General features: G+C 45.3%; 1 protein-coding gene across 1 annotated transcript in view; it reads left to right on the forward strand.

Annotated features, from left to right (window-relative positions):
- sspo (SCO-spondin) overlaps nt 1-23,924 on the forward strand; it is a 52,828-nt gene that overhangs the window by 8,830 nt on the left and 20,074 nt on the right. Inside the window, exons 25-92 of the mRNA XM_047329981.1 lie at nt 31-264; nt 385-507; nt 767-864; nt 1,040-1,271; nt 1,357-1,509; nt 1,676-1,813; nt 1,953-2,135; nt 2,254-2,404; nt 2,783-2,942; nt 3,156-3,204; nt 3,506-3,610; nt 3,711-3,838; nt 4,373-4,493; nt 4,610-4,737; nt 4,854-4,995; nt 5,079-5,249; nt 5,369-5,549; nt 5,743-5,818; nt 6,032-6,053; nt 6,130-6,250; nt 6,406-6,619; nt 6,750-6,891; nt 7,046-7,222; nt 7,444-7,632; nt 7,788-7,898; nt 7,984-8,139; nt 8,387-8,545; nt 8,639-8,803; nt 8,888-9,079; nt 9,238-9,360; nt 9,457-9,586; nt 9,741-9,866; nt 10,003-10,094; nt 10,231-10,428; nt 10,520-10,690; nt 11,095-11,350; nt 11,488-11,534; nt 11,682-11,852; nt 12,007-12,141; nt 12,461-12,597; nt 12,699-12,793; nt 12,899-12,948; nt 13,264-13,434; nt 13,512-13,682; nt 13,782-13,861; nt 13,983-14,152; nt 14,277-14,323; nt 14,451-14,651; nt 14,955-15,125; nt 15,950-16,150; nt 16,253-16,352; nt 16,454-16,674; nt 16,941-17,093; nt 17,211-17,377; nt 17,479-17,624; nt 17,754-17,974; nt 18,117-18,152; nt 18,273-18,437; nt 19,320-19,532; nt 19,908-20,075; nt 20,332-20,466; nt 21,377-21,614; nt 21,729-21,881; nt 22,001-22,047; nt 22,218-22,388; nt 22,492-22,668; nt 22,927-23,082; nt 23,176-23,300. Coding sequence (XP_047185937.1) covers nt 31-264; nt 385-507; nt 767-864; nt 1,040-1,271; nt 1,357-1,509; nt 1,676-1,813; nt 1,953-2,135; nt 2,254-2,404; nt 2,783-2,942; nt 3,156-3,204; nt 3,506-3,610; nt 3,711-3,838; nt 4,373-4,493; nt 4,610-4,737; nt 4,854-4,995; nt 5,079-5,249; nt 5,369-5,549; nt 5,743-5,818; nt 6,032-6,053; nt 6,130-6,250; nt 6,406-6,619; nt 6,750-6,891; nt 7,046-7,222; nt 7,444-7,632; nt 7,788-7,898; nt 7,984-8,139; nt 8,387-8,545; nt 8,639-8,803; nt 8,888-9,079; nt 9,238-9,360; nt 9,457-9,586; nt 9,741-9,866; nt 10,003-10,094; nt 10,231-10,428; nt 10,520-10,690; nt 11,095-11,350; nt 11,488-11,534; nt 11,682-11,852; nt 12,007-12,141; nt 12,461-12,597; nt 12,699-12,793; nt 12,899-12,948; nt 13,264-13,434; nt 13,512-13,682; nt 13,782-13,861; nt 13,983-14,152; nt 14,277-14,323; nt 14,451-14,651; nt 14,955-15,125; nt 15,950-16,150; nt 16,253-16,352; nt 16,454-16,674; nt 16,941-17,093; nt 17,211-17,377; nt 17,479-17,624; nt 17,754-17,974; nt 18,117-18,152; nt 18,273-18,437; nt 19,320-19,532; nt 19,908-20,075; nt 20,332-20,466; nt 21,377-21,614; nt 21,729-21,881; nt 22,001-22,047; nt 22,218-22,388; nt 22,492-22,668; nt 22,927-23,082; nt 23,176-23,300 — 9,956 coding nt within the window. The remainder of the gene's footprint in view (nt 1-30; nt 265-384; nt 508-766; nt 865-1,039; nt 1,272-1,356; nt 1,510-1,675; nt 1,814-1,952; nt 2,136-2,253; nt 2,405-2,782; nt 2,943-3,155; nt 3,205-3,505; nt 3,611-3,710; nt 3,839-4,372; nt 4,494-4,609; nt 4,738-4,853; nt 4,996-5,078; nt 5,250-5,368; nt 5,550-5,742; nt 5,819-6,031; nt 6,054-6,129; nt 6,251-6,405; nt 6,620-6,749; nt 6,892-7,045; nt 7,223-7,443; nt 7,633-7,787; nt 7,899-7,983; nt 8,140-8,386; nt 8,546-8,638; nt 8,804-8,887; nt 9,080-9,237; nt 9,361-9,456; nt 9,587-9,740; nt 9,867-10,002; nt 10,095-10,230; nt 10,429-10,519; nt 10,691-11,094; nt 11,351-11,487; nt 11,535-11,681; nt 11,853-12,006; nt 12,142-12,460; nt 12,598-12,698; nt 12,794-12,898; nt 12,949-13,263; nt 13,435-13,511; nt 13,683-13,781; nt 13,862-13,982; nt 14,153-14,276; nt 14,324-14,450; nt 14,652-14,954; nt 15,126-15,949; nt 16,151-16,252; nt 16,353-16,453; nt 16,675-16,940; nt 17,094-17,210; nt 17,378-17,478; nt 17,625-17,753; nt 17,975-18,116; nt 18,153-18,272; nt 18,438-19,319; nt 19,533-19,907; nt 20,076-20,331; nt 20,467-21,376; nt 21,615-21,728; nt 21,882-22,000; nt 22,048-22,217; nt 22,389-22,491; nt 22,669-22,926; nt 23,083-23,175; nt 23,301-23,924) is intronic.

The raw sequence follows: 23,924 nt of genomic DNA on the forward strand, positions 1-23,924 counted from the left end.
CTGTTTTCTTACAGTCTCCTGTTTTTCCAGCTTGTAGATCAAATGAGTTCAGCTGTGCCACCGAAGGGCAGTGTGTGCCTCGGGCCTGGCGGTGTGATGGGGAGACGGACTGTATGGATGGGAGTGATGAGCAGCAGTGTATCACCCCCTGTGGCCCTGGCCAGGTTCTGTGCCTGAGTGGGGACCAGTGTGTTGACTACCAGCATCTCTGTGACAGGACTCCACATTGCAGGGATGCCTCAGACGAGAGCATAGACAACTGCGGTGGGTCAAATACAAAGCTTATAAATGATAAAGACTACATGATTTGAGCATCAAGAGTTTATAAAATCTGGTCACAGAGGCAGGCTTTGTCTAAAGAAATGCTTCCGTCTTTTGCTGTAGGCTCTACCCAGATACCTCCCTGCCCAGGCAGCTTCTCGTGTGACAACCGCACCTGTGTGAACATGACACAAGTGTGCAACAGCATCCCAGACTGTCCACGGGGCGAAGATGAGTTGGTGTGTGGTGAGTTCTCATAAGATAAGTAGGGTAAGGAAAGGGACTACAGGGAGGAAGGACTGAGGAGTGAAAACAGAAAATAAATGGGAAGTAAGGATGGAAGGATAAAGAAAGAAATGGGGAAATGGATGAGAGAGACTGGAAGTAATGGAAAAGGGGAAACATAAAGGCAATGTACTGCCCAGTCTCCTATATTTGCAGCATTGATGGTCATGGATCTTTCTTGTATGTTTGTATAATATTTTTGACATCTTGCTCTATTCAGATAAAACCGTCTCACCAATGCCCCCCGGGAGTAGAAACACCACTGTCTCCTGCCCTGAATTCACCTGTATGGAGGGATTCTGTATCCCCTTCAACATGGTAGGTGCTGGGTTTCATATGTGACAAAGAAGGCAGGATTAACTTACAACATTGGCAAGCTAGCATTTTGGTTGCCAAGTCTAGTGCAAATTGAAGTGGTGAGAGAAGTGATACATTCCCTCCCTCCTACAATAAATATATAATTGCTATATCTGCTCACTAACCCCTTTACCAGGTTTGTAATGGTGTGGCAGACTGCCCAGACACTTCACTAGCACCACTTCAAGGCCCTGCAGATGAACAGGACTGTAGAACTTGGAGCTCCTGGGGTCCCTGGAGCCCCTGCAGCACCTCTTGTGGTACAGGCTCCATGAGCCGGCAGAGAACCTGCCCTACAGGAGACCTGCTGCGCCAATGTCTGGGACAGGATGTCCAGAGGCAGCAGTGCTTCAACACCACCTGCCCAGGTCAGGAGGTGGACATATTGTTTTAGAATGAAATACAGTGTGTATTTGTTACTAAGCTATGATGTTTTTCTTTTCCGCCCTCCAGTGGATGGTCAGTGGCTGCCCTGGGTGAACTGGTCAAACTGTTCCAGTGGCTGTGGTGGAGTGCAGGTTCGACACAGAGGTTGCATCCCTCCTCGCTACGGAGGCCGAGACTGTTCTGAGCTCCCTGGACCATCCAATCTGGCAATGGAAATCAGTAAGAGCTGTCTGTGAACTAAAGTTGAACTGAAGTAAAAATCACTGGTTTGGAATAAGAAATCACTTTAGACTCCTAAAAACTCCTAAAAAAACTCCTAAAAATCCTAAAATCCAAAAAATAACAAATTTAAATAATTTGCTTTTTCTTCCCTGTTCCACTGCAGAGCCTTGTCCCGACGATGGATGTGCCAACACCAGCTGTCCCACTGGGCTGGTGACACACAACTGCGCTCCCTGTCCAGTCTCCTGCGCCCACATCACAAGTGTGACAACCTGTGATTCCACAGCACCCTGCTTCTCAGGTCAGTCAGGGGGAATCTTCAATATCTTGTGCTCTATGATAAAGTGATTGTTTCTTGACATTTAAAAAATGCCAAAATGGCAGTCAGAGGTTTCCGTCTCTCACAGCCTCATTTCTAGCGTACATGTTTCTACCTTCAGGTTGCTGGTGTCCAGAGGGCCAGGTGATGAGCCATATGCAACAGTGTGTATTACCAGAGGAGTGTGTATGCGAGGTGGCAGGCGTGCGCTACTGGCCAGGCCAGCAGATGAAAGTGGACTGTGAAATTTGCATTTGTGAGAGAGGAAGGCCTCAGAGATGTCAGCCCAACGCAGATTGCTCAGGTGAGTCTGTCAAAAACACAACTCAAGTGAGACATAACAAATCCACTGTTGAATTTTGTTCTTTGTCTCCAATTAAGTCTTGAGCACTCACACGCAGTCGCTTTTTTTCTTACTGTAGTGCATTGTGGCTGGTCGTCGTGGTCTGAGTGGGGAGAGTGTTTGGGACCCTGTGGTGTCCAGAGTGTCCAGTGGTCTTTCCGCAGCCCAAATAACCCCGTCAAGTACGGAGACGGGAGAACGTGCAGAGGAATTTACAGGAAAGCTCGCAGGTAAGTAGTCTTCTGCTGATGGGATTTTTTTTTTCTCCTACTTCTATTTGTACTTCCCATGTTCCCCCTTTAGTCCCCAATGACCATCCCACTTGTGCCTCTGTCTAACTCTCTAACCCTAACCCTGTTTCACTTGGTAAAGTTTTCCTGAAAGTAATGGGAGCGTTTCCAATTTGATCATTACTCATGATTCCATGAGAATTAAATCAATTTAACCCAAATTATTTCAAACCATATTCTGCCCTTTACCGAAGATGACAAACTGTGATCATCTACATTTCAACATCACTTCTCGTGGGGTTCCTATTAAAGACATTGCTGTATTTGTCTCTCACCTCCAGCATAAATGTCTGTGTCTGTGTGTGTTTGTATATGTAGGTGTCAGACAAACCCCTGTGATGAGTGCGAGTACCAGGGTCAGACCCATACTGTCGGAGACAGGTGGAGGTCCGACCACTGCCAGTTATGCCACTGTCTGCCCAACCTTACAGTGCAGTGTTCTCCCTATTGTCCACACACTGTCACTGGATGCCCACAGGTGAGGGGGGGAACATGAACTATGTTTGTTATATTTGTGTGTTTGACTGTCTGGGCTTAATTACAACAATGTGTCTCAATCTTATCTCATTTCATAACAGACAGCTCTGTTTCCCTTGCATCTGTTGATTTTCCTTGACATAGTTGTGTGCCCTGGTAACTCTTAACACATGAGTGAATGAGTTCAATGTTGTAACTTCCTTTGTTTGTACAGGGTCAAAGTCTGGTGCCTGGAGAGGGAGACAGGTGTTGTTACTGCCAAGGTAGAATCATGACTGTTGTTCTGCTATCTACACTGATTAAACATCTACACTGTGTGATCACTGCTCTCAAGTTGCTTCTGTCTTTCTGATCTGACATATCTCACATGTTACAGAGATCATTTACTGTAACTGTTGAAGAAAACTCAGACTAATTAGAAAATGACCTGCCCTAAGGTGCTCATATTTTAATGGAGAGAAAAAAATTTGTTGGATAGTTGGAATAGTTGGAAACCTGGCAATAATCAAGTGACAGTGTTCTCTGACATTCATCTTTTTATTTCTACTCCTCCTCTGCATACAGGAGATAATGACACAATTCTTGTGACAGTGACTCCTGCCACCGTGACCTCCGAGCCAGCAGAGGGTACTACACCCCTGGTTCCCACATATCCACTTCCTCCTGGAGGTCAGTGTCATTTTCATATGGTCAGGTGTTTGAATTGTTTAACAGATTGGAGAAGAGCATTGGATCTGTTTTCACTGATTTTGATTGAATCTCTGTTCAGATGAGTGTTGGGCTCCTCTGGGTGTCCAGACTCTGCCGGCCTCAAGTTTCAGTGCCTCATCACAGCAGACTGGTCATCCCCCCGAGGCAGCTCGCCTCCATGGATGGGACCCCCACAGAGACCTCCAGGTATACAAGGTCCACTGATAGGTTTATAATATACAAGCTTTTCACCGGTACATGTTCATCCTGATGAAATGTCCTTGAGCAAGTTGTTAAATCCCCAACTGCTCCAAGTTTGTCATTTAAACTGGGTTTTGACAAAATGGTGATGTGAGAAATATAAAAGATTAGAATAAATACTTATTTAACTGAAAATGCATGCTCTTGCTTAAGGGAGGCTTAAAGGTAAATTTCACAGTTCTTTCATTTCATTTTTTGTTTCACAGTATGCTCTTGTTTTTATGGCATTTAAAATCCTCTGACTTTGCTCTAAGCATCACCAGCAGGTTGACTTTTTTGGTTTTGGGTGAAACCATCTGTGGCATTTGTGGGAGGTTTTGCTCTGAATACATGGAAAACCATGGAAAACATACTTGCATTGCCACTGCAACTATGCTGGTACCCTGGAGCCTCACACTACCGCTTGCATGACTGTAGATTGTCAGTGTAATACTGAGCATTATGAACACCAGGTGAATTCTTCAAATGGTTTATCTGCAGGGCTGGAGTCCAGAACCAGAGGAATATAAGGACCTACCACAGCGGAGCCCTGGCGGACACAGTAGCAACACACAAAGCCCATACCTGCAGATAGACCTGCTGAAACCATTCAACATCACTGGTAAACATCCATGCATACACCTGACAACAACTACAGACAGACAGAGTTTAAATATAAAAAATGTAATGTATCTGTGAAATACATAAAATGCTTTCCATCTCTCTACTTCTTTGCAGGTGTGTTAACACAGGGCGGTGGTGTGTTTGGCACATTTGTGTCCAGCTTTTACATTCAGTTCAGCCAGGACGGCAGACAGTGGCACACTTACAAAGAGCTCATCACCGATGCCCGACCCAGAGCCAAGGTCAGACATCAAACCAGGAAAAAGCCATTTCCAGCACAGAGTTCACTTTAAAGGCCCCTTACTTAACAATACTGTTGTCAGTTCTTCAGGTTGATGCATTACCTTTCTCCCTCCAGGTTTTTCTCGGTAACCACGATGATCGAGGGGTGGCTGAGAGCAAACTGGACAGGATAGTGTCGGCTCAGTTTGTCCGCTTGCTGCCACATGATTTTCAGAATGGCATCTACCTTCGACTTGAGATTATGGGCTGTGGTGATGGTTAGTAGATGGTTAAACTCTATTTTGTTGGTGAGTTTGTGCACAAATTCACTTGTAAAATTCTCACCTCTCCTCTCCCTCAGGTTATCAGTGGTTAACTACCTCCACTCCTCCCTCACCAGTCTCCCCAGTGGGTGGCTGCAGAGGGAAGGAGTTCCAGTGCCAAAATGGACGCTGTGTGCCAGCAGGTCCACTGGGAGTTGTCTGTAATGGCGTCAATGACTGTGGGGATGGATCAGATGAGATGCACTGTGGTGAGTTTCCCAACCTAACACACCTTCAATTCCTGGCTTAATATACCTAATTGCATTTACTCACATTCTACTCATGTCACAGAAATCGTTTTTACTCAGTACCCACTCCCCACCTGCAGGTAAACAGCCCTCCACTACTGCCACCAGTCCACGCAGCTGCCCTGCTGGGCAGTTTTCTTGTCCTCCACCAGGGGGCTGCATCGAGGCAGGGCAACGATGTGACGGTATCTTGCATTGTCCAAAAGGAGAGGATGAGATTGGCTGCCACCCCCATGATAACATTACTACCCAGTCAGACAGGTGGAGTGTAATTTTTATTCTTCCTTTGTTGTCATAGTGATAATATTATTATTTGTATTAATACCACTCCATTTTGAGTATTCTCCTGCTTACTAATCTTTTCTTTTCACTCCTGAGGGTGTAGGTTTTCAAATAGGATTTTGGGTGTAGTTTTTCATTCTCCATATTTTGTCCATTTTGTGGGAATTTACAGACCGTACACCCCCACCCCTGCTCCTCTCAGGACTCCCTCCATGGCTGCTATCACTCACCCTGCTGTAACATCAGCAGTAAGTACATAATTTAAATTTCCCAGTTGGAATTATAAAATGTTTATAATTGTTATACAAATATCCAGCAGCCTTAATGTATACAAATAATGTATTGTTTGAGGGACTTATTTTGAAGATGGGAGCAAGACCAAGAATTATAAATTCTAACACGTTACTATAGTGAAGGTAGAAATCAGTAAACACTGAAATTATTTTAAAATTTATTTACAGGATGGTGTCCCAGGATATCGGGGTGAGTGTCAAATGTTTAAATTCAGTTTGCCAAATTGGTTATGTTGGACATTATTGAAAGTCATAGTGTTCCGCAGGCATCTGCTCCTCTCCCCTTGGACTGGAGGATGGGAGTATTAGATACGGTCAGCTGACCTCATCTTCCCACCGTGAGAACAACCCTGCTGACGCTGGACGACTAAACATCGTCCCCAACGTGTAAGTCGTCTGGTATTTATGTTGTTGTTGCCTTCAAACAACCTGAACAGTGGATGTGTTTTTTTGCACACCCTTACTGTGTGAGGCCTTTAATTTTTTTGGAGAAGGAGTTATACATACAGAAAAATTGCAAACCATGTGATCTTGTGTTGTAGTCAGGTTATGGAGCCTGGATGGAGTCCTTTGCCTACAGATGCCCAGCCATATTTTCAGGTGGACTTCCTGGAGCCCATGTGGGTATCAGGGGTAGTGACACAGGGTGGTGAACGCATGTGGGGTTACCTCACGAAATACCGCCTGGCCTTCGCGCTACACAGCAGCCTCTTCACAGATTACACTGACAATGGGAAGCCTGGTGGCCCTGCTAAGGTACTACAGATTATTTCTGTATTGGCATACAGGTATATCCACATACACTCATGTTCTGTTCCACAATGGTAAAGAAATAATACTCATTGCATTATTCTTGAAAAAAAGGGCTTATTTATTTGTGGTGTAGGTGTTTGAGGTGAGGATGGTGGGCAGGACTCCTGTGACCCGTTGGCTGGATCGGCTGGTCAGAGCTCGCTACCTGCGCATCATCCCTGTGGAGTTTAGACACACATTCTACATGCGTTTTGAGATCATTGGATGCAGAGGAGGTGAAGAGTTAAATTAAAAAACACAAGTATATGATAATGATTAAATCCTCAGGACTTCCAAATGATAACCAATGTCTCAGTAGTGTTTTCCAGAATTTGTGCAGGGCTGTAAAGCTGACCTCATGTCACTGAACTCTTTCTCCTTGTGCTATAGATGAGCTTGTGACCCCCAGCAGCGTCACCTCGCCTCCCTCTGGTGGTGGAAAAGTGACTGTGCAGCGCTGTGAACCAGGCCAGTTTGCATGCCAGCACAGCGAGCAGTGCGTCTCTGTCTCCGTGTTGTGTGACGGTCGACCGGACTGCAAGGACCACTCTGACGAAATCAATTGCGGTGGGAGCTGATGAATATTGGCTCATATATATTTTTCATTCTGTTTCTTTTGAGTCATGCTTTACCACTCATCACAATTTCTATTCTCCTTATAGGATAAAGTGAATGAATCAATTTACATTCGACAGATTAGCAGTTGAAATGTGCAGCACCTTCCTGCCTCCCTACTGTATCACGTTGCTTCTTTTTCATTTCTGTCCATGTTTATGTCTCCTCTTCAGGTACAGCTCCAACCAGAGGCTCTCCAGGGCTGCACAACCAGACCAGCTCTGTGGGGAGACCAGGTTTCCATGGTGACAGTACAACAGGTGCCCCAGGTCTCCATACCACCAGGTCCCAAGGTGGCCTTCCCGGTGTCGCTACTTCAGGGGTCACGGGTCAACCTGGACTTCAGAAGACCACAATTCCAAGTAAGATTGGTTATTGATCATTGAAGGCACAGTTAACAACAATGATTGAAATGAAAGCACAGGTTGATAGCTTTAAATGTTTCAAGTGTTACAGTAGGCCAGTCTGCTTGCAGTTCATTGTTGATTAGTTGTTTTTTTTTGTCCAAAATGATCAGGCCATTTGACCACCAAACCTTCAATCTACCCAGGGGTCACAACAGGTCAGCCTGGGCTGCACCTCACTACAACCCTTAGCTCTGGAAGACCTGGTCTACAAACCACAAAAGGTATGTAAGTCTTGCTAGTTATCCTACAGTCTGACAGGAACATTTTCTTTTTTAATTGCTGTTTCTATCTTCTGTTCATGTACAGCCCCGTGGATCACCACAGCTCCTGATGATGGGGGTCTACCCAGAGTGCTTTGCGTGGAAGGCCAGTTTGCATGCCGTACATTTGGCTGTGTGGAAGCTGCGCAGGTGTGCGACGGCAGACGGGATTGTTTGGACGGGTCAGATGAAGAACGCTGCGGTACGCCTCAACACCATGTCAGGGGTGGGGGGAATGGAAGGACAATGGAAAGAGATTAAAGAAACTTTAATTTTATAAACACTTTTTTAAGTTTTAGCCACTAAAATGTAAAGAGGGGATGCTTTCTAAAAAGACGTCATGAACATTTTTCATTTATCGATTGCCTATAAAACTCCTCAGTGCACTTGTGCAAATAACATTTGTAAGTTGAATAAAGTTTTGTTACTGTATTTCCGTGTCTCATCAGGCACCACAGCCAGACCAGTGGTGACTTCAGTGCGACCCCTGGTGCCCAGTCCATGTTCTCCCAAGCAATTCCCCTGTGAGAGTGGGGAGTGTGTTCACCTGGACCGCAGATGTGACCTGCAGAGGGACTGCACGGATGGGTCAGATGAGAGAGACTGTGGTAGGTTATAATTCCACTTCCAGAATTGGTGATGAGACCAGACAGGAAAATATTCATATTTTATTTTTTAACATCTCTCTTCCTCTCCTTTAGTGGGCTGCATCATGTCCTCGTGGACAGCTTGGAGTGCCTGCAGCGTGTCCTGCGGTCTGGGCTCCTTGTTTCGGCAGAGAGACATACTGAGGGAGGCTCTGCCTGGAGGGGACTGTGGTGGGGCCCAGTTTGACAGTCGAGCCTGTTTCCCACGAGCATGTCCAGGTCTGTTCAGTGCATGTTTTACAAGTACCTGGTGTCTGATTCAAAGGTCATCTCAATCACACTCTCCCCTGCGTCCTCTCGTAGTTGACGGCCATTGGTCAGAGTGGACAGAGTGGTCGGAGTGTGATGCTCAGTGTGGAGGTGGCATCAAGCACCGGAACAGATCCTGCTCCGCTCCTCCTCCTAAGAACGGTGGGCGAGACTGTGAGGGCATGACCCTGCAGAGCCAGAGCTGCAACAGCCAGTCCTGCACAAAAGACACTGACACACAGACGGGTGTGTAGTTTTTCTTGCCTGATGACAGTTGTTCAAGACTCTTCACCTGACCATCCAGTTTCGTTTTTTTTCATTGCTGGAAAATTTAATTTGTGAATGTATCTGCTTGCCACCTCTGTTCTGTGTGAACACACTAACAAACCGACTGGTTTGTCCAGGCTGCGTCAACGGCATGTTGCTGGTGACTGACGCCGACTGCCAGGCGGGAAGAGTTGGGCCTTGTCCTCCTACCTGCGCACATCTCAGCTTGACCAACAACTGCACTGCAGCTTGTACACTGGGTAGGATGCACTGTGTATTTGGATTTTAGATTATAATGTTTTTGTAGTTGAATAGACAACACTAGTATGCATGTAATAATTGATGTATTTCTCCAGGGTGTCGCTGTCCCGAGGGTCTGTTCCTTCAGGAGGGGCGATGTGTAAATGCCAGCCGATGTGTCTGTCACTGGGATGGCCAAACACTGCAGCCAGAACAGACGTTCAGCAGGGACCAGTGTACAACATGGTCAGAGAGACAAGACATTTGTATATTTATTTATTAAGGCAAATCTGGTGGTATTTTTTAAAATGCTACCTGACTTATTAAAATCACATTTAACTTAACACACATAAGACGAGAAAAAAATCAAAAAATCTAACTGTCAGAAATGCCCCACCAGTGTGTGCCGAGAGGGACAAGTCACCTGTGACACATCCAGCTGTGTGGCGAGCTGTCACTGGTCAGCCTGGTCGTCATGGTCACCATGTGATGTTAGCTGTGGTCTCGGGCTACAGCAGCGCTACAGGTGAATTTGTTTATTTCCACAGATCAGTAAAGCACACTATATAGTCTGAGTTTTCCCACTTTGTTTAGTTTTCACTGCTCATACACAAGCTGCTAAATCTGGATTAGTAGTTCTGATGCCCCAACTGTCTCCTCAGGTCCCCAGTGAACCCACCAGAAGCAGTCAGAGTCCAGCCCTGTCCAGGAGACTCCACTGAGGCCCGTAGCTGCTCCAACCCCTGCCTCCCTGGTATTACTGCTCAAGCTCCATGCACACAACAGTAACACTAATACCGTTGCACGTCAAGTTTTCATTTTTGTTATGCAAGAGAAAAAATACTCATCATTTTACGGGGTTGTGACGACCTTTCTGTTCTCTTGTGCAGTGCTGCCAGACGGAGTTTGGAGTAAATGGACTGGGTGGTCAGAGTGCAGTAAGACGTGTTTCAACCTCGTAGATGAGGTGGGAATCAGACGGCGATTTCGCAGCTGCAACCAGACACTCCCAGCGTTCAACTCCACGCGCTCCGGTTGTGATGGGGACAGCGAGGAGCAAGAGCCGTGCAATACAGTACACTGTCCAGGTATGACGGCCTGTGAAGGGGCGACCCCTCGTGTTTATAATTCCTGTAAGATAAAAAAAAAAGAAGCTAATTTCAAGTTATGTACATCCAGTGAATGGTGGCTGGTCGGCATGGACACAGTGGTCTCAGTGTTCATCCGAGTGCGACTCTGGTGTTCAAACAAGAGAGCGATTCTGCAGTTCACCCTCACCACAGCATGGGGGCAGCAGCTGCCCTGGGCCACACATACAAACAAGAGACTGCAACTCCCACCCCTGCTCAGGTGTAGCATCCTGCTTTCTTATGTCTCTGCTATGTTATAAAGGTCCACAGAATAAAATGTGTGAATAATAATACTTTTTTATTTATTATGTGTGTGTATATATATATATATATATATATGTATATATATATATATGTATATATATGTATATGTATATATATGTATATATATGTATATATATATATGTATATATATATGTATGTATATATGTATATATATATATATGTGTGTGTGTGTGTATATATATATATATATGTGTGTGTGTGTATATATATATATATATGTGTGTGTGTATATATATATATATATATATGTATATGTATATATATATATAGCCTGTTTTTTTATACAGCACATTATTACTTTTCAGTTATGTTTAGCTCATGTTTCGTTGCTCCTCTCAGGTGTGTGTCCAGAGGGCATGGTGTACCTCACAGCAGCCGAGTGTGACGCTCATGGTGGTGCATGTCCGCGTGTCTGTTTGGACTTGACCTCCACAGAGGTGCAGTGTGCCACTGCGTGTTATGACGGCTGCTACTGTGCCCCGGGCTTCTACCTGCTGAACGACAGCTGTGTGCCCTTAGCACGATGCCCGTGTTACCATCAGGGGGAGACGCATCCAGCCGGTGCCACCCTGCCTGTCGACGCCTGCAATAACTGGTACTGTTACAACACACAGTTATGCTTCTGTTTACTCATTGGGTGGATTAAATTTTGTCCAAAAACATGCTTAAATGCAGCTGCTGTTGGAATATATGCATTCATTAAAATTCCGCTTGCTCTTGTGTCTCTAAAAGTACCTGCACTAACGGAGAAATGGAGTGTGGAACGGCTCCTTGCTCTGGTAAGTTTTTTTTTCTATCAAATGTAGTTTTTAATATGCATTTTTTTAAGTACCTTTTGCTTTCTGTCCCTTTCTGTTCATCATTTTGTTTCAAATATCATTCTTATTCCATCTGTCTTTCTAAAAACATGTGTATATGTTTCTCAGTGGACTGTGGCTGGAGCAGCTGGACCCAGTGGAGCACCTGTAGTCGAACTTGTGATGTTGGAGTGAGGAGGAGGTATCGTTCAGGAACTAATCCTCCTCTGGCATTTGGAGGTCGTCCTTGCAAAGGAGACAGAGTGGGAATCGATACCTGCAGCATTGAACCCTGCTTCGGTCTGTTTTCTTCACGTGAAATCCAAATTTAAAATTTTACCAAATGTGTTGTAACAAAAAGCTTTTAGGAGTGTGCTGTTTTCATTTTATTCCTGTATGCATGATTAGATTTTAAAAATTGAACAAAAGTTTATCAAGTTGTGTTGTTTCCCAGGTGTGAAGGAGCCATGGAGCGCATGGTCAGAGTGCTCCGTGACATGTGGAGGAGGGTACAGGACCCGAACCCGCGGGCCAATTCGAATCCACGGCACTGCTCAGCAGTTCAGCGCCTGTAATCTACAACCCTGTGGTACGGCAAGAACTACACACTCATCAAACAATATACTATTGTGTTTCCTAGAAGACAATAGGGTGTATATATTTCCGTCTCATAAATAAGGTGAATAAAAGTGGTGTGTTTGAACCTGAAAACAACATTTAGGAGCCCGTAAAGCTCAATCTGGGTCACGGAAAGTCTAGGCTGTGTTTTTGATTTATCAAGTGAAAAATGGGGGGGAAAATGTTTACTGTGTACTTCAGTAGAAGTAGATTTTAACCCCAAAATTGATAACTTGCTGATGTCCAGTTGTAAATGAAACCTTTTCACGCATTGACTTTCTTTATGTCAGGTGATGGCCGAGTGTGTCCTCCAGGCCAGGAGTGGACGCAGTGTGTGAGGGGGGCAGTGTCATGTACAGACCTCGCAATGGACCTCAGCAGGAACTGCACACCGGGCTGCCAGTGTCCACAAGGGACTGTCAAACAGGTGGGTGGGGCAGCTATACTGTACACGAACGTGCTTAGACTCACATGCACAGAATATCAGGAATCAGGTCCTTATTGTTCACGATTCTCCAAAATTCCCAGGACGGTGTGTGTGTACAAGAGTCTGACTGCCGCTGTGACATGGATGGGGAGCAGTACAAACCAGGAGACATTGTCTCCACAGACTGCAACAACTGGTAATTAGCAGCGAATAGTTGAGTTTCACTCATCCAGCATGTGTTTCTGTTCATCAGTATATGAAGAAGGCAGAAAAGTTTGATTTAACTTTTTTTATATTTCAGTACATGTGAAGCAGGAAGGCTGGTGAACTGCTCTCAAGACAACTGCAATTGTGGGCAAAAATTATTTAATACAGCTACTCCTTTGTATTTTATCTGTTCAATTAGTTCTGTTTTTCACATAGTTTGCATAACAGTAAGAGTAGTTTTCCTGCCACTAATCTCTAATCCAAATTTTGTCAGTTATAATAGTTACAATATCTTTAGGATTTAACCCCTTCGAGACTAATTGACAATGAAGCTGTGGTGATGCCGCATGAAAAAGTAATATGAATGGCATGCAGTTTTTCCTTCTGTCCTTTTTTTTTACCATGTTTTACCTCACTTAATCTGTAATCTGTTCCTCTACACACTCTTTCACTCTGCAGTGGATGGCCAGTGGTCCATGTGGACTCCTTGGGGTCAGTGTTCAGTGTCGTGTGGAGCCGGTCTCCAGTCTCGGTACCGGTTCTGTTCTAGTCCCCAGCGCTCTGGCAGCGGCCTGCCATGTCTAGGAGCTCACAGAGAGGACCAAGTCTGCGTCGGCCCCCCCTGTGACCGTGAGTTTATTTTTCTGTTAACTTTTTATTGACAACATATGTTTTTTCCTTCATAATAACGTGATACCTCTTACCAGGTGACGGAGGGTGGGGTGAGTGGAGTAACTGGACGGATTGTACCAAGTCCTGTGGTGGGGGTATTCAGAGCCGGAGGAGAGAGTGTGACAGTCCCAGTCCAGAGGGGGAGGGAAATTACTGTGAGGGTCTGGGAACTGAGGTTGTAGCCTGTAACACTGACCATTGTCCAGGTATGTGTAAAGTAAATTTTCTAGTGTTGGTTCAAATGTAGATGTTGCCGTAGACTACAGTCGGTTCTATTTGAGGTTTAACAATGTGTGTGTTTTCAGTTGCACCATGTTCTCAGGTTCCAGGCACAGCGTTCAGTAGCTGTGGTCCCTCCTGCCCTCGCTCCTGTGATGACCTGGCAGTGAGTTCCACACCGAACACGACCACTGTCTTCGCCCATGACCTCTGGTTTAAGATTCAGTCATGCTTTATGGTTAGAAATAATATGTGATGTTAAAGGGATTTTCTTCCTGTCCCTTCAGCACTGTGAGTGGCGATGTGAGCCAGGCTGCTACTGTACAGAGGGAAAGGTCCTGTCTGCTAACGGGACCGTCTGTGTGGAGAAAGAAGACTGTCCCTGCCTGGACCTCGACACTGGACACTGGCTGGAGCGAGGAGAGACCACCCAAGCCCGTGATGGATGTAACAACTGGTCAGAATAACACAAATATCACCTACCGTATAGTGCATGCATGTAAACTACATTTACATTTCACAGAGAAACACTGAATTAAAAAGGAGGGGAATTTTATAATGTTGTGTTTCCTGTGTTTCAGCACCTGTGAAGGTGGGAGGCTCAACTGCACTACATTTAACTGTCCAGGTGAGTAAGTCTCTGTATGTATCAGAAAATTCAACTGTCTGTAGCTTTGACTTCATCATTGATAGAAAATCTCAACAGGAAGATTATACATTCAGAGTGGTCACAAATTTTAGATTTGTGTTTTCAGTGTCAGGTCAATGGTGTGAGTGGTCAGAGTGGACTCCCTGCTCCAGGACCTGTGGGGCAGAGTCAGTGTCCCGCTACAGGAGCTGTGGCTGTCCCGAGCCCAAGGGTGGAGGAGCAGCCTGCTCTGGAGAACAGGAGATACACAACGGGGTCGGAGTTCAAATCCAGAGACAGCCCTGCCCCGTCATCTCCTTCTGTCCTGGTAGGACATTTATTTAGAGCTTATATCACTCTTATACAACAGACTATTTTAACACTTTTGGAAAAAATAATATACAGTCAGAAGATTGTTCTATCTGTAGTTTAACAGGAGAATCCCAGATAATATTTTGTCATTTTTTTGTTTTGTGTCTCTTCCATGTTTTTTCTATCCTGTTTCTATTCTTTGCCACTTTTTTTTATCTTCATCACTAACTCATCTTTTTGGTGTAATTCTCTTCAGGTAGAAATTTTCAAGTGAACGGGAAATATGTTTATATCGGTTTCTTTTACTCAAACTCTCTAGTCCATGGTTCATGGAGTCCCTGGTCGACGTGGTCGGACTGTGATGAGTGCGCCGGCTCGTCCACGCGCACCAGGGAATGCAACAGTCCTCCTGCCAGGTTTGGTGGTCTGCCCTGTCTCGGAGAGAGCAGGCAGAGCCGCGGTTGCCATGACAACATCACCGTCTGCTCAGGTTAGTACAATGCAGGATTCTGTGTTAATTGTGGATGCACCCAGTAAAAGCACTCGTGTCCCAATTCAAAGTGAGTTTATTGGATTAAAACGAAGATAACATGAGAGAAGTGAAGAGTGAAATTGCAGCTGTAGAGAAGGAATAACTTCAGAGAGGCCTTACTGGAAACAAAGTGGTGCTCCGATAGCACTTTGTCCCTGTCAGGGAATCTTGTGAGAGAGGAAAAGAGTGCTTGAGTTGAATTTTTTCATGAAATGAAATGGCTGTCTGAAAGGGAAGATTATTGAACTCTCAGTTTTGGTTGAATTCCCTCTGCCCTCAGTGTTCCTGTACATGTCCAACCTCCACAGAATGATAACCGGGTTTACTGATAAACACCAAGATGATGACCAGAAAAGGTGTCCGAGAGACCTCATCAAAACACTGTTCAGCTGTCAGTCCCCCATTTAAATCAAGAGTATGACAAACTGGATGAAAATATTTATTGTTGTTTAAATATACAGATGCAAGTACACACAATGTAGTAAAATAAACACCTAAAAGGTTATTTTTCACTTTTTCTTTCCACTGGTCTTTAAAGAAGGCTAACAGGGTTGTGTCATGCTATGGAAGCAAAATGGTGCATCATCTTACAATTGAGGCTTGCATTAAAAGTCAATGTGTTTATCTATTTGCCAGTAGTATTATTATTTCATTAGCCCGACCCACACCTTTGTCTATCTGGTTACCAGTGCGTAACCTCAGCCCTCGGAGGATTAGATTTTTCTATGTGGCACAACACGTATTAATTGTCTTTAAACTGTAATTCATCCTGTCCTCTGAAGACTGCGGTGGAGGCCAGGAAGAGTGGCCTTGTGGGAAGCCCTGTCCTCGCTCCTGTTCGGATCTCCATGGTGACACAGTGTGCCTGGATTCCCCTGGGTGCAGCCGCACTTGCGGTTGTCCAGGTGACATGGTTCTGCAGGACGGAGTGTGCGTGGCCAGGGAGGAGTGTCGCTGTAAATACCACAACAGCTCTGCCACAGGTTAGATCCACACTCTGTTTACTTGCCAACTACAACTGGAAGTGGTTTAATTAATAGACTTTTGTCCGTGGTTATTGATTTGTCTGTTTGCTGTATGGGCAGGAGGCCTAGATTCCAGTAATGCATCATGGGTATGGCCTGGTGGATCTGATTGGCAGTTTGCAAATTCAGGAGACAGCATCATTAGTGACTGCAAAAACTGGTACAATACTAGCTAATCAGCTTACATCATATTTAATACAATAAAAAAAAAGATATATCTTTATTTTCCTTTTTGTGTTTGTCTTTCTCATTTTGTCTCAGTTCATGTGAAGCTGGGGTTCTGCAGTGTCAGTCGGTGCCCGGTTGCAACGTCGACGGTGGCTGGAGCCAATGGGCAGCCTGGACCGAGTGCTCGCTTCCTTGTGGAGGAGGAGTCAATTTCAGGAGACGACAGTGTGATAATCCATCTCCTCAGAGTGGTGGAAGAGGCTGCCTGGGAGTCGCTGAGCAGCAGAGAGACTGCAACATACACCTGTGCACAGGTAGTGCTGTCCGGCCAATCCAACGTAAAACTTGATGAGTGAATAATTTTACATTATGCTCTGAATTTTCCATGAAAGTTCCATGGCCCGACCTACTGTACATTTTTTGTGGTGAAATTTACCGTATTGTAAAGTGAGATATCCAACAATACAATATCATGAATGATGAAACAATGTTTGTTCCATAAAATTATGAAGATGTTTGTACCCTTGCCTTCAGAGAGAATTTTCTTTTCTCCACATCTCGATGTGTGCTTTGCCTCCAGACTCCGTGGGCCCGTGGCTGCCCTGGTCTCAGTGGTCTGTGTGTTCGGTCAGCTGTGGTGGAGGGCAGCAGTCCCGCTCTCGTCTCTGCAGCTCTCCACCGTGCAGTGGCCTCAGTCGCCAGAGCAAGACGTGCAACACCCAGGTCTGTCTTGGTGAGTCCCCCCGTAATACGTCTGTAGCTATGGCATCAAAGTTATTTGCAGAAAACCTGTATGTTTGTAGTCTGTTATCTTTAATCAATGTCAATGTGCATATATCATGTTGTGCAGAGGTGGGCTGCCCACCTGGCAGGCTGTACAGGGAGTGTGAACGAGGTGAAGGTTGTCCGTTCAGCTGCGCTCAGGTCAGCGGCAGAGAGGGCTGCTACTCAGATGGCTGCGAGGAAGGCTGCCACTGCCCTCTGCTCACCTACCAACACCATGGAGTCTGCCTGCAGGTGACTTCCCTCTCTTCTAAGGATTTTAGTTTTCTAATAGATTGATAATGGTTGAAAAAGAGTTGACATTTTTTTATTCTGTTTGTGTGTGTGTGTTTCAGGAGTGTCCATGTCTGGTTGACAAAGAGTTTCTGGCATCTTTGAAGAGTGTCTCTGTCTCGCCGGTCTCATCTCTGCTCCTCTACAACATCTCTGAGGGAATGGAACTTCAGCCTGGAGACACGCTGGTCCATGACTGCAGCACATGGTGAGCAGTTAAACTGTTCATATACACGTATATGCAAAATGGTTGCCTCAAGTCCTCATCTAACTTCCTGGCAGTTACCTTCCTGTCCTCACCACAACTCATCCCGTCTCCCGACCTGTTTCCATGCAGCGGCTGTGAACACGGCCGGTGGAATTGTTCCTTGGAGCATTGCCCAGTTGATGGTGGCCTGTCTCCCTGGGGCCCCTGGAGCCCATGCTCACTGTCCTGTGGAGGTCTGGGACTGAAAACCCGCTTCAGGGGCTGCACTCAGCCTGCCCCAGCCCACGGAGGAAGAGATTGCCAGGGTGCTCGCCAGGAAACCACCTACTGCCAGGCCCCTGACTGCCCAGGTACAGCACAGGGGGTATTTTAGGCAGAGTCCTTACTGTATGTGTGAATACATAACCATAACCAAGACGGCACAAGTTCTTGTTAGTGCACAAAACTGAAAAGCGTAGCTTGTACAGCTAATTATAATTTATTTTTTTGCAGTCATTATTGGTCCTACAGAAGAACCAGTATTACCAGGTAAATAATCCTTTCCTATTAAATGTAATACCACATAGCGTATATCTCGTTCTCTGCCATTTCAAACATTTTAAAATAATGATTTTGTAAATGTCCTCTTTCCTCATCCATTCTCTTTAGATGAGGATGCCGGCTTCTCTCCCTGGTCCTTGTGGAGTCCCTGCACCAAGACCTGCACCGATGCTCTCAGGCCGGCCATGAAGTCCCGTCATCGACAGTGTGTAAAACCCCCCTGCTCTGGAAGCTCTCACCAAGAGAAGGCCTGTAACCTGCCCCAGTGTCCAGGTATGAGCAGCAATCATATTATCTGTGTCTCTCCATTGACTGATGCCAAAACTTTCCTCGTACCAGTCAATCAATATACTGACAATGTGAATGTTACAATACGCCTGCTTGCTGACGCTGTAAGATAAACCTCTCGTCAGCACTTTAACACAGTGTTAAACTATATAATATCTAATAGCAGCAAGTAAATTGTGAATATACAAGAGTTAATGGGGTACTCACTTATTAAATACTAGCTAATAGCTAATAGTGGAGCACTGCACTGGTATCAGGCATCTCCAGATTGTTAATGAAAGTGTCTGTATTCATAAAAAATGTTTTCTGGTACAAAACTACTTCAAAGCTTTTTCATTTAACTGAATATATCAGACAACAGAGGGACATATGTTCAGAGCCTGTGTGTGTGTGTGTGTGTGTGTGTGTGTGTGTGTGTGTGTGTGTGTGTGTGTGTGTGTGTGTGTGTGTGTGTGTGTGTGTGTGTGTGTGTGTGTGTGTGTGTGTGTGTGTGTGTGTGTGTGTGTGTGTGTGTGTGTGTGTGTGTGTGTGAATTTTATTTCATCTGTTGGGTTTGCATTTGGGGATTGTTTGTGAGTGACTTGGTTTATGTTTTTCATCACGCTTTATCTCACAGATGACAGCAGAGATTTTGTATTGGACTTTATTTACTGATCAGACATCAGAGAAGATTAGTGCGGGCAAACTGTATTTATTTATTTTTTTGAAACTGTTTTTTAGACTGCTATTATACAAATACTGCAAACATAGTGAATGGTCAGAGTAAGAATTTAAAAGCAAATATACCAACCACCATCCTGGTTACTTAAACTAAGCTGCACTAATATTCAGCAGCTGTGCATCAAGTCTTGTGCGATGTATCACCAGACGGAGACGAGGTGTGTGTGGGAGCAGACTGTGCGACGAGGAACTGTTCGTGGACAGAGTGGGGGGAGTGGAGCTTCTGTTCGCGGTCTTGCGGCGTGGGTCAGCAGCAGAGGATCCGAACCTTCCTCAGCCCCGGGACCAATGGCTCGTGGTGCGAAGACATCCTCAGAGGGAACCAGGAGCAGCGCTTCTGCAACATCAGGCCCTGCAGAGGTCAGCCAACCAGTGCCGCGTGTAGAGTCAAGTTGTGCTCTTCAGTTGGACCCATTCAGTAAACATAAAACCATGCTTTGAAAATCTGTTAAAGTAGAGTGTATGTTTTTTTTTTTTAAGTACGTGGTATGTAAAGTGTTTTATTCATTTAATTCTGACCTTTCTCAGTGTTGTGCAGGTGGGATACCACTTTGAGTCTCTATAAATCCTTCAAAAGAAACATAGAAGAAGAAGAAATAATCACTCTAGTTAAATTGCTCACACCACTTGTCCAAACTAAGGTTACCTGTGATGACAGGTCACAGGTTTCCTCAGTTTGGTTTGGATTCACTGTGTTTTTGTCATCATGCTTGTTTATGTGTCTGGACAATGCAGTGGACGGAGGCTGGTCCCGGTGGAGCCCCTGGTCCCGCTGTGACAAGCGATGTGGCGGCGGGCGCTCAATACGCACTCGCTCCTGCTCCAGCCCTCCACCCAAGAACGGTGGAAAAAAGTGTGTCGGAGAGAAGAACCAGGTCAAGCCCTGCAACACCAAACCCTGTGGTGAGACAGACCCAGCTTGGTCGCCTCACACTTTTTGAGTTTCGATTACTATGACCCCTAGGGCTAGTCCAGCCTGTGCACGGACAAATGCTAATTGATTCAGCATGTGGCTTTTTTCTCAGGTACATCTTTATGGTCAATATTTCAGCACAGCCTGTTATCAGCATGCTCGGTTGGGCGTGTTGATGTGGAGAAAATGCCCTGTAGCGTCGTGGGAATTTTTTTTTTTTATGACCTTCTGTTTGTGTACTGCCAGACGAGAAAGGTTGCCCGCCGGGCCAGGAGTTCGTGATGTGTGCCAACCAGTGTCCTCAGCGCTGCGCAGACTTCCAGCAGGGCATCGAGTGCCAAGGCAACACCGATTGTCAGCCCGGCTGTCGCTGCCCTGAAGGTACTGAGGCTGTTGTCATTTTATTAAGAGATAAGCCACCATTTGTGTTTGTCTGCATATCTGGGTGACTCTTCTTTAAAGCTCCCTGGCCTGCTGGCACTGAACCGATAAGCACCATTTACCTTTATGTGTATTTGAGCTCATGGCTGCACAGGTCGGCTGCTTAAATAGCCTGGATGCTTCTAACCCCAAAACTAGTTATGACCTTGTTTGTGTTCTTAATATATTGTACTGACACAGAGTATATTCAGATATTTGTCTCTGGGAAGTCTGTGCTCCAATACAATGAAGGTGAAAAGAACCAAAAGCAGCACTAATAAATATTTGTATATTACTAATGGTTCAAATGAAAGCGTTAATGTGAAGGGTGTTACTATAATGACGTACATCTGCAAGTCTCCACAGCTCTACAGAGCTTTTTAGCGTCAAGATTTTAGTTTTTCAGTCCACAGATATTTTACTTTTAGATATAATACTTTTCTCTCATTAATCTCATTTTCAGTCACCATAGGCCAGATGTTTTAGCTCAAAATAAATAAAAAATTATATAAACTGTACAGTACACCATCTGCCCAGCACCAAGCAGCTGACAGATGCAGTAAGTGAGTAGATGGTACAAATTTACAGGAGTATTAAGCTGCTGAAGAGTGAGATACTGTAAACCAGCAGCTGCACTGTAATGAAATGAATGAAACTCATGTCCTTTAATTAACATAGAACACGTGTGTGTGTGTGTGTGTGTGTGTGTGTGTGTGTGTGTGTGTGTGTGTGTGTGTGTGTGTGTGTGTGTGTGTGTGTGTGTGTGTGTGTGTGTGTGTGTGTGTGTGGGGGTGTGGGGGTGTGGGGGTGTGGGGGTGTGGGTGGTATGTGTGTTATGTGTGTTATGTGTGTTATGTGTGTTTTTGTCCAGGCCAGTTGCAGCAGGATGGGATGTGTGTGCAGCTCTGGCAGTGTGACTGTGTGGACTCGATAGGACAAATTTGGGCGGCCGGTAGCTGGCATCAGGCGGACTGTAACAACTGCAGCTGCTCTGATGGACAGCTCCTCTGCACCAATCACAGCTGCCAGGCAACGTGTGTCTGGAGCTCCTGGTCCAGTTGGGCCTCATGCAGCGTTACCTGTGGGCAGGGCCAGAGAACCAGATACAGGTGAGGAACAGAAATTTCCGAATTACCTGTTTTTTATATGTTTATATGTAATGTCTACTCTTTTCAAAAAAACAGCAATGTAAACATACTTTTTGTGACACTGTTGTGCATCAGGTCTATGGTCCCAGAGACTGAAGGAGCAGATTGCCAGTTTGAGGAAGTCCAGCATAAATCCTGCAACCCAGGATCCTGCCCACCCCTCTGTATCCATGACAACCAGGAACTCGGCATAGGACACACCTGGCTGCAGGGAGAGTGTAAACAATGGTGAGATGGATGAATTCAAACACAGGAGAAAAGAATATTTGGCTGTTAAAGGGTTTGCACTGAGAAGGAAATGAGATTCCACACTTCTTGCTTTTTGTCCCGTTTATTTTGCCTCCTAGCACATGTACCCCGGAGGGAGATTACTGCCAAGACATTGATTGCAGAGGTGGGTCACAACATTTATTTTAAAAGACAAGGAGTAGATGCGGTGTAGTGTTAAACTGCAGTGTGCACTCATTTAGTTTAAAGAAAGAACATACAGAGAATTGACTCAGATGCTTAATTGCCTGGAGAAAAGTACCTTTCAAATGACCAAGTTATGTGTGTTGTTGTCAGTGGACGGTGGTTGGACGCCCTGGTCAGTTTGGTCTGACTGCTCAGTGACCTGCGGACTAGGGGCACAGGTTCGAACCCGTGCCTGCATCAACCCCCCACCACGAAACAATGGGTCTCACTGCAGTGGGCCAGAGAGAGAGACCCAGGAATGTCATACTCTTCCTTGTCTGGGTTTGTACACACTCATAAATGCCACAGTTATACAGTATTTGTTTGTCTATTACAAGAAAAACAGTTCATATTTGCCCTGATCGTATTAACTCCTTGTCTCCAGATGACCTTTGTCCCTGGTCGCCATGGTCCCCATGTTCCCGGAGCTGTGGTGCGGGGTCTGTGTCACGTCGCAGGGCGTGTGTGTGTGAGGAGGGTGGAGATTCGGCATGTCCCACTGAGATTGAGGCTGAGAGGAACCGAGAGGAGACGCAGCTGTGTTACAAACAGCCCTGTCCCGGTACGTGCAGACTTAAGTCCACAGAGGACAATTGAAAAAGTGGTCTGCTTAATAAACTTTGGCCATACATTGCCACTGTGTCCTGCCATTGTGAAGCAGTGCACATCTGAGTTTCATATTGTAGATACTGTACATGATTTAAGTGATTCCCACCTGGGTCATATGCAGAGTTGAAGTTATATTCCATTCCATGAATTGTTTGTCTAAACCCTGCATTGTTGCACCACATTGGTTGATTTATTTATTTTGTGTCGGCAGGCTGCCCAATGTCAGAGTGGAGCGTTTGGTCTCAGTGCTCCTGTGCCTCTCAGAGGCAGCAGCGCTACCGTGTTGCCCTGTCCCCGGCCACCAGGGGGCAACCGTGCACTCCTGTTGAAACGCAGAGCAGAACATGTGGCCTCAGTCAGTGTGGTGGTGAGTTAATGACCACAGTGATGTGTGTGACTTTGTACATGTTCATAGTGTCCATGAACTAAGGTATTTTTTTGATCTTTCTGCTGTTTGTAGACTGTGAAGCCCCGTTCGTATACTCGGACTGCGGTGCACCCTGTGAGAAGCAGTGTGCGCTGCTGGGCCAAGGAGATCTCTGTTTAGGTGTCAGGGAGTGTACACCCGGCTGCTACTGCCCGAAGGTGAATTTTTCGTTAGCCCTACTCTGCTTTATAGTATAAACAGGTGCTACAGTATATTGAAATGTGCACGGAAATAAGTCACACTTATTCAAAATTGTCTTTCATGTTCATGGTTGTGGTTTCTGAAAGCTACTGTAACTATGAAGTGACAAACATTTTGAAACATGATCCAGAAAGCTTTGCAATCTGTATGTGTAAATGGCTGCATGTTACTTTGATAGGCAGTTAGATTAGCCACTGTGTGTGTTCGTCTCTAATGTCACATCAAAGCTGCTTTCATCTAGACGAGTATGTGTGCAAGACCAGTGGGAAAAAAAATACCCGGTATGAATTTAGAAAGTGTAACATTCTGTGCTACATATTGTTGTTCATACATGATATCAGGCATGAGTTGTGATGACAATCTTTTAGTGTTGTTGGGCCAAGTTGATGAGGTTCCAGCTTTGATTTTGTTGCAAAACCCTCTGATACCGTAGACTGATGATGCACCCATACAGCTGAAGGGAGGGGAGATAATGAAATATGGAACAGAACGCAGATCTCCAGAGGTGTAGAACAAGCCAGTAATCATAATTCAACTATGGATTCTGTCTAAATGATTTGTGACTGAACATTTTAATATTA

Source organism: Scophthalmus maximus, chromosome 21 (genome assembly GCF_022379125.1).
Source record: "Scophthalmus maximus strain ysfricsl-2021 chromosome 21, ASM2237912v1, whole genome shotgun sequence".
In the NCBI taxonomy this organism is placed as follows: domain Eukaryota; kingdom Metazoa; phylum Chordata; class Actinopteri; order Pleuronectiformes; family Scophthalmidae; genus Scophthalmus; species Scophthalmus maximus.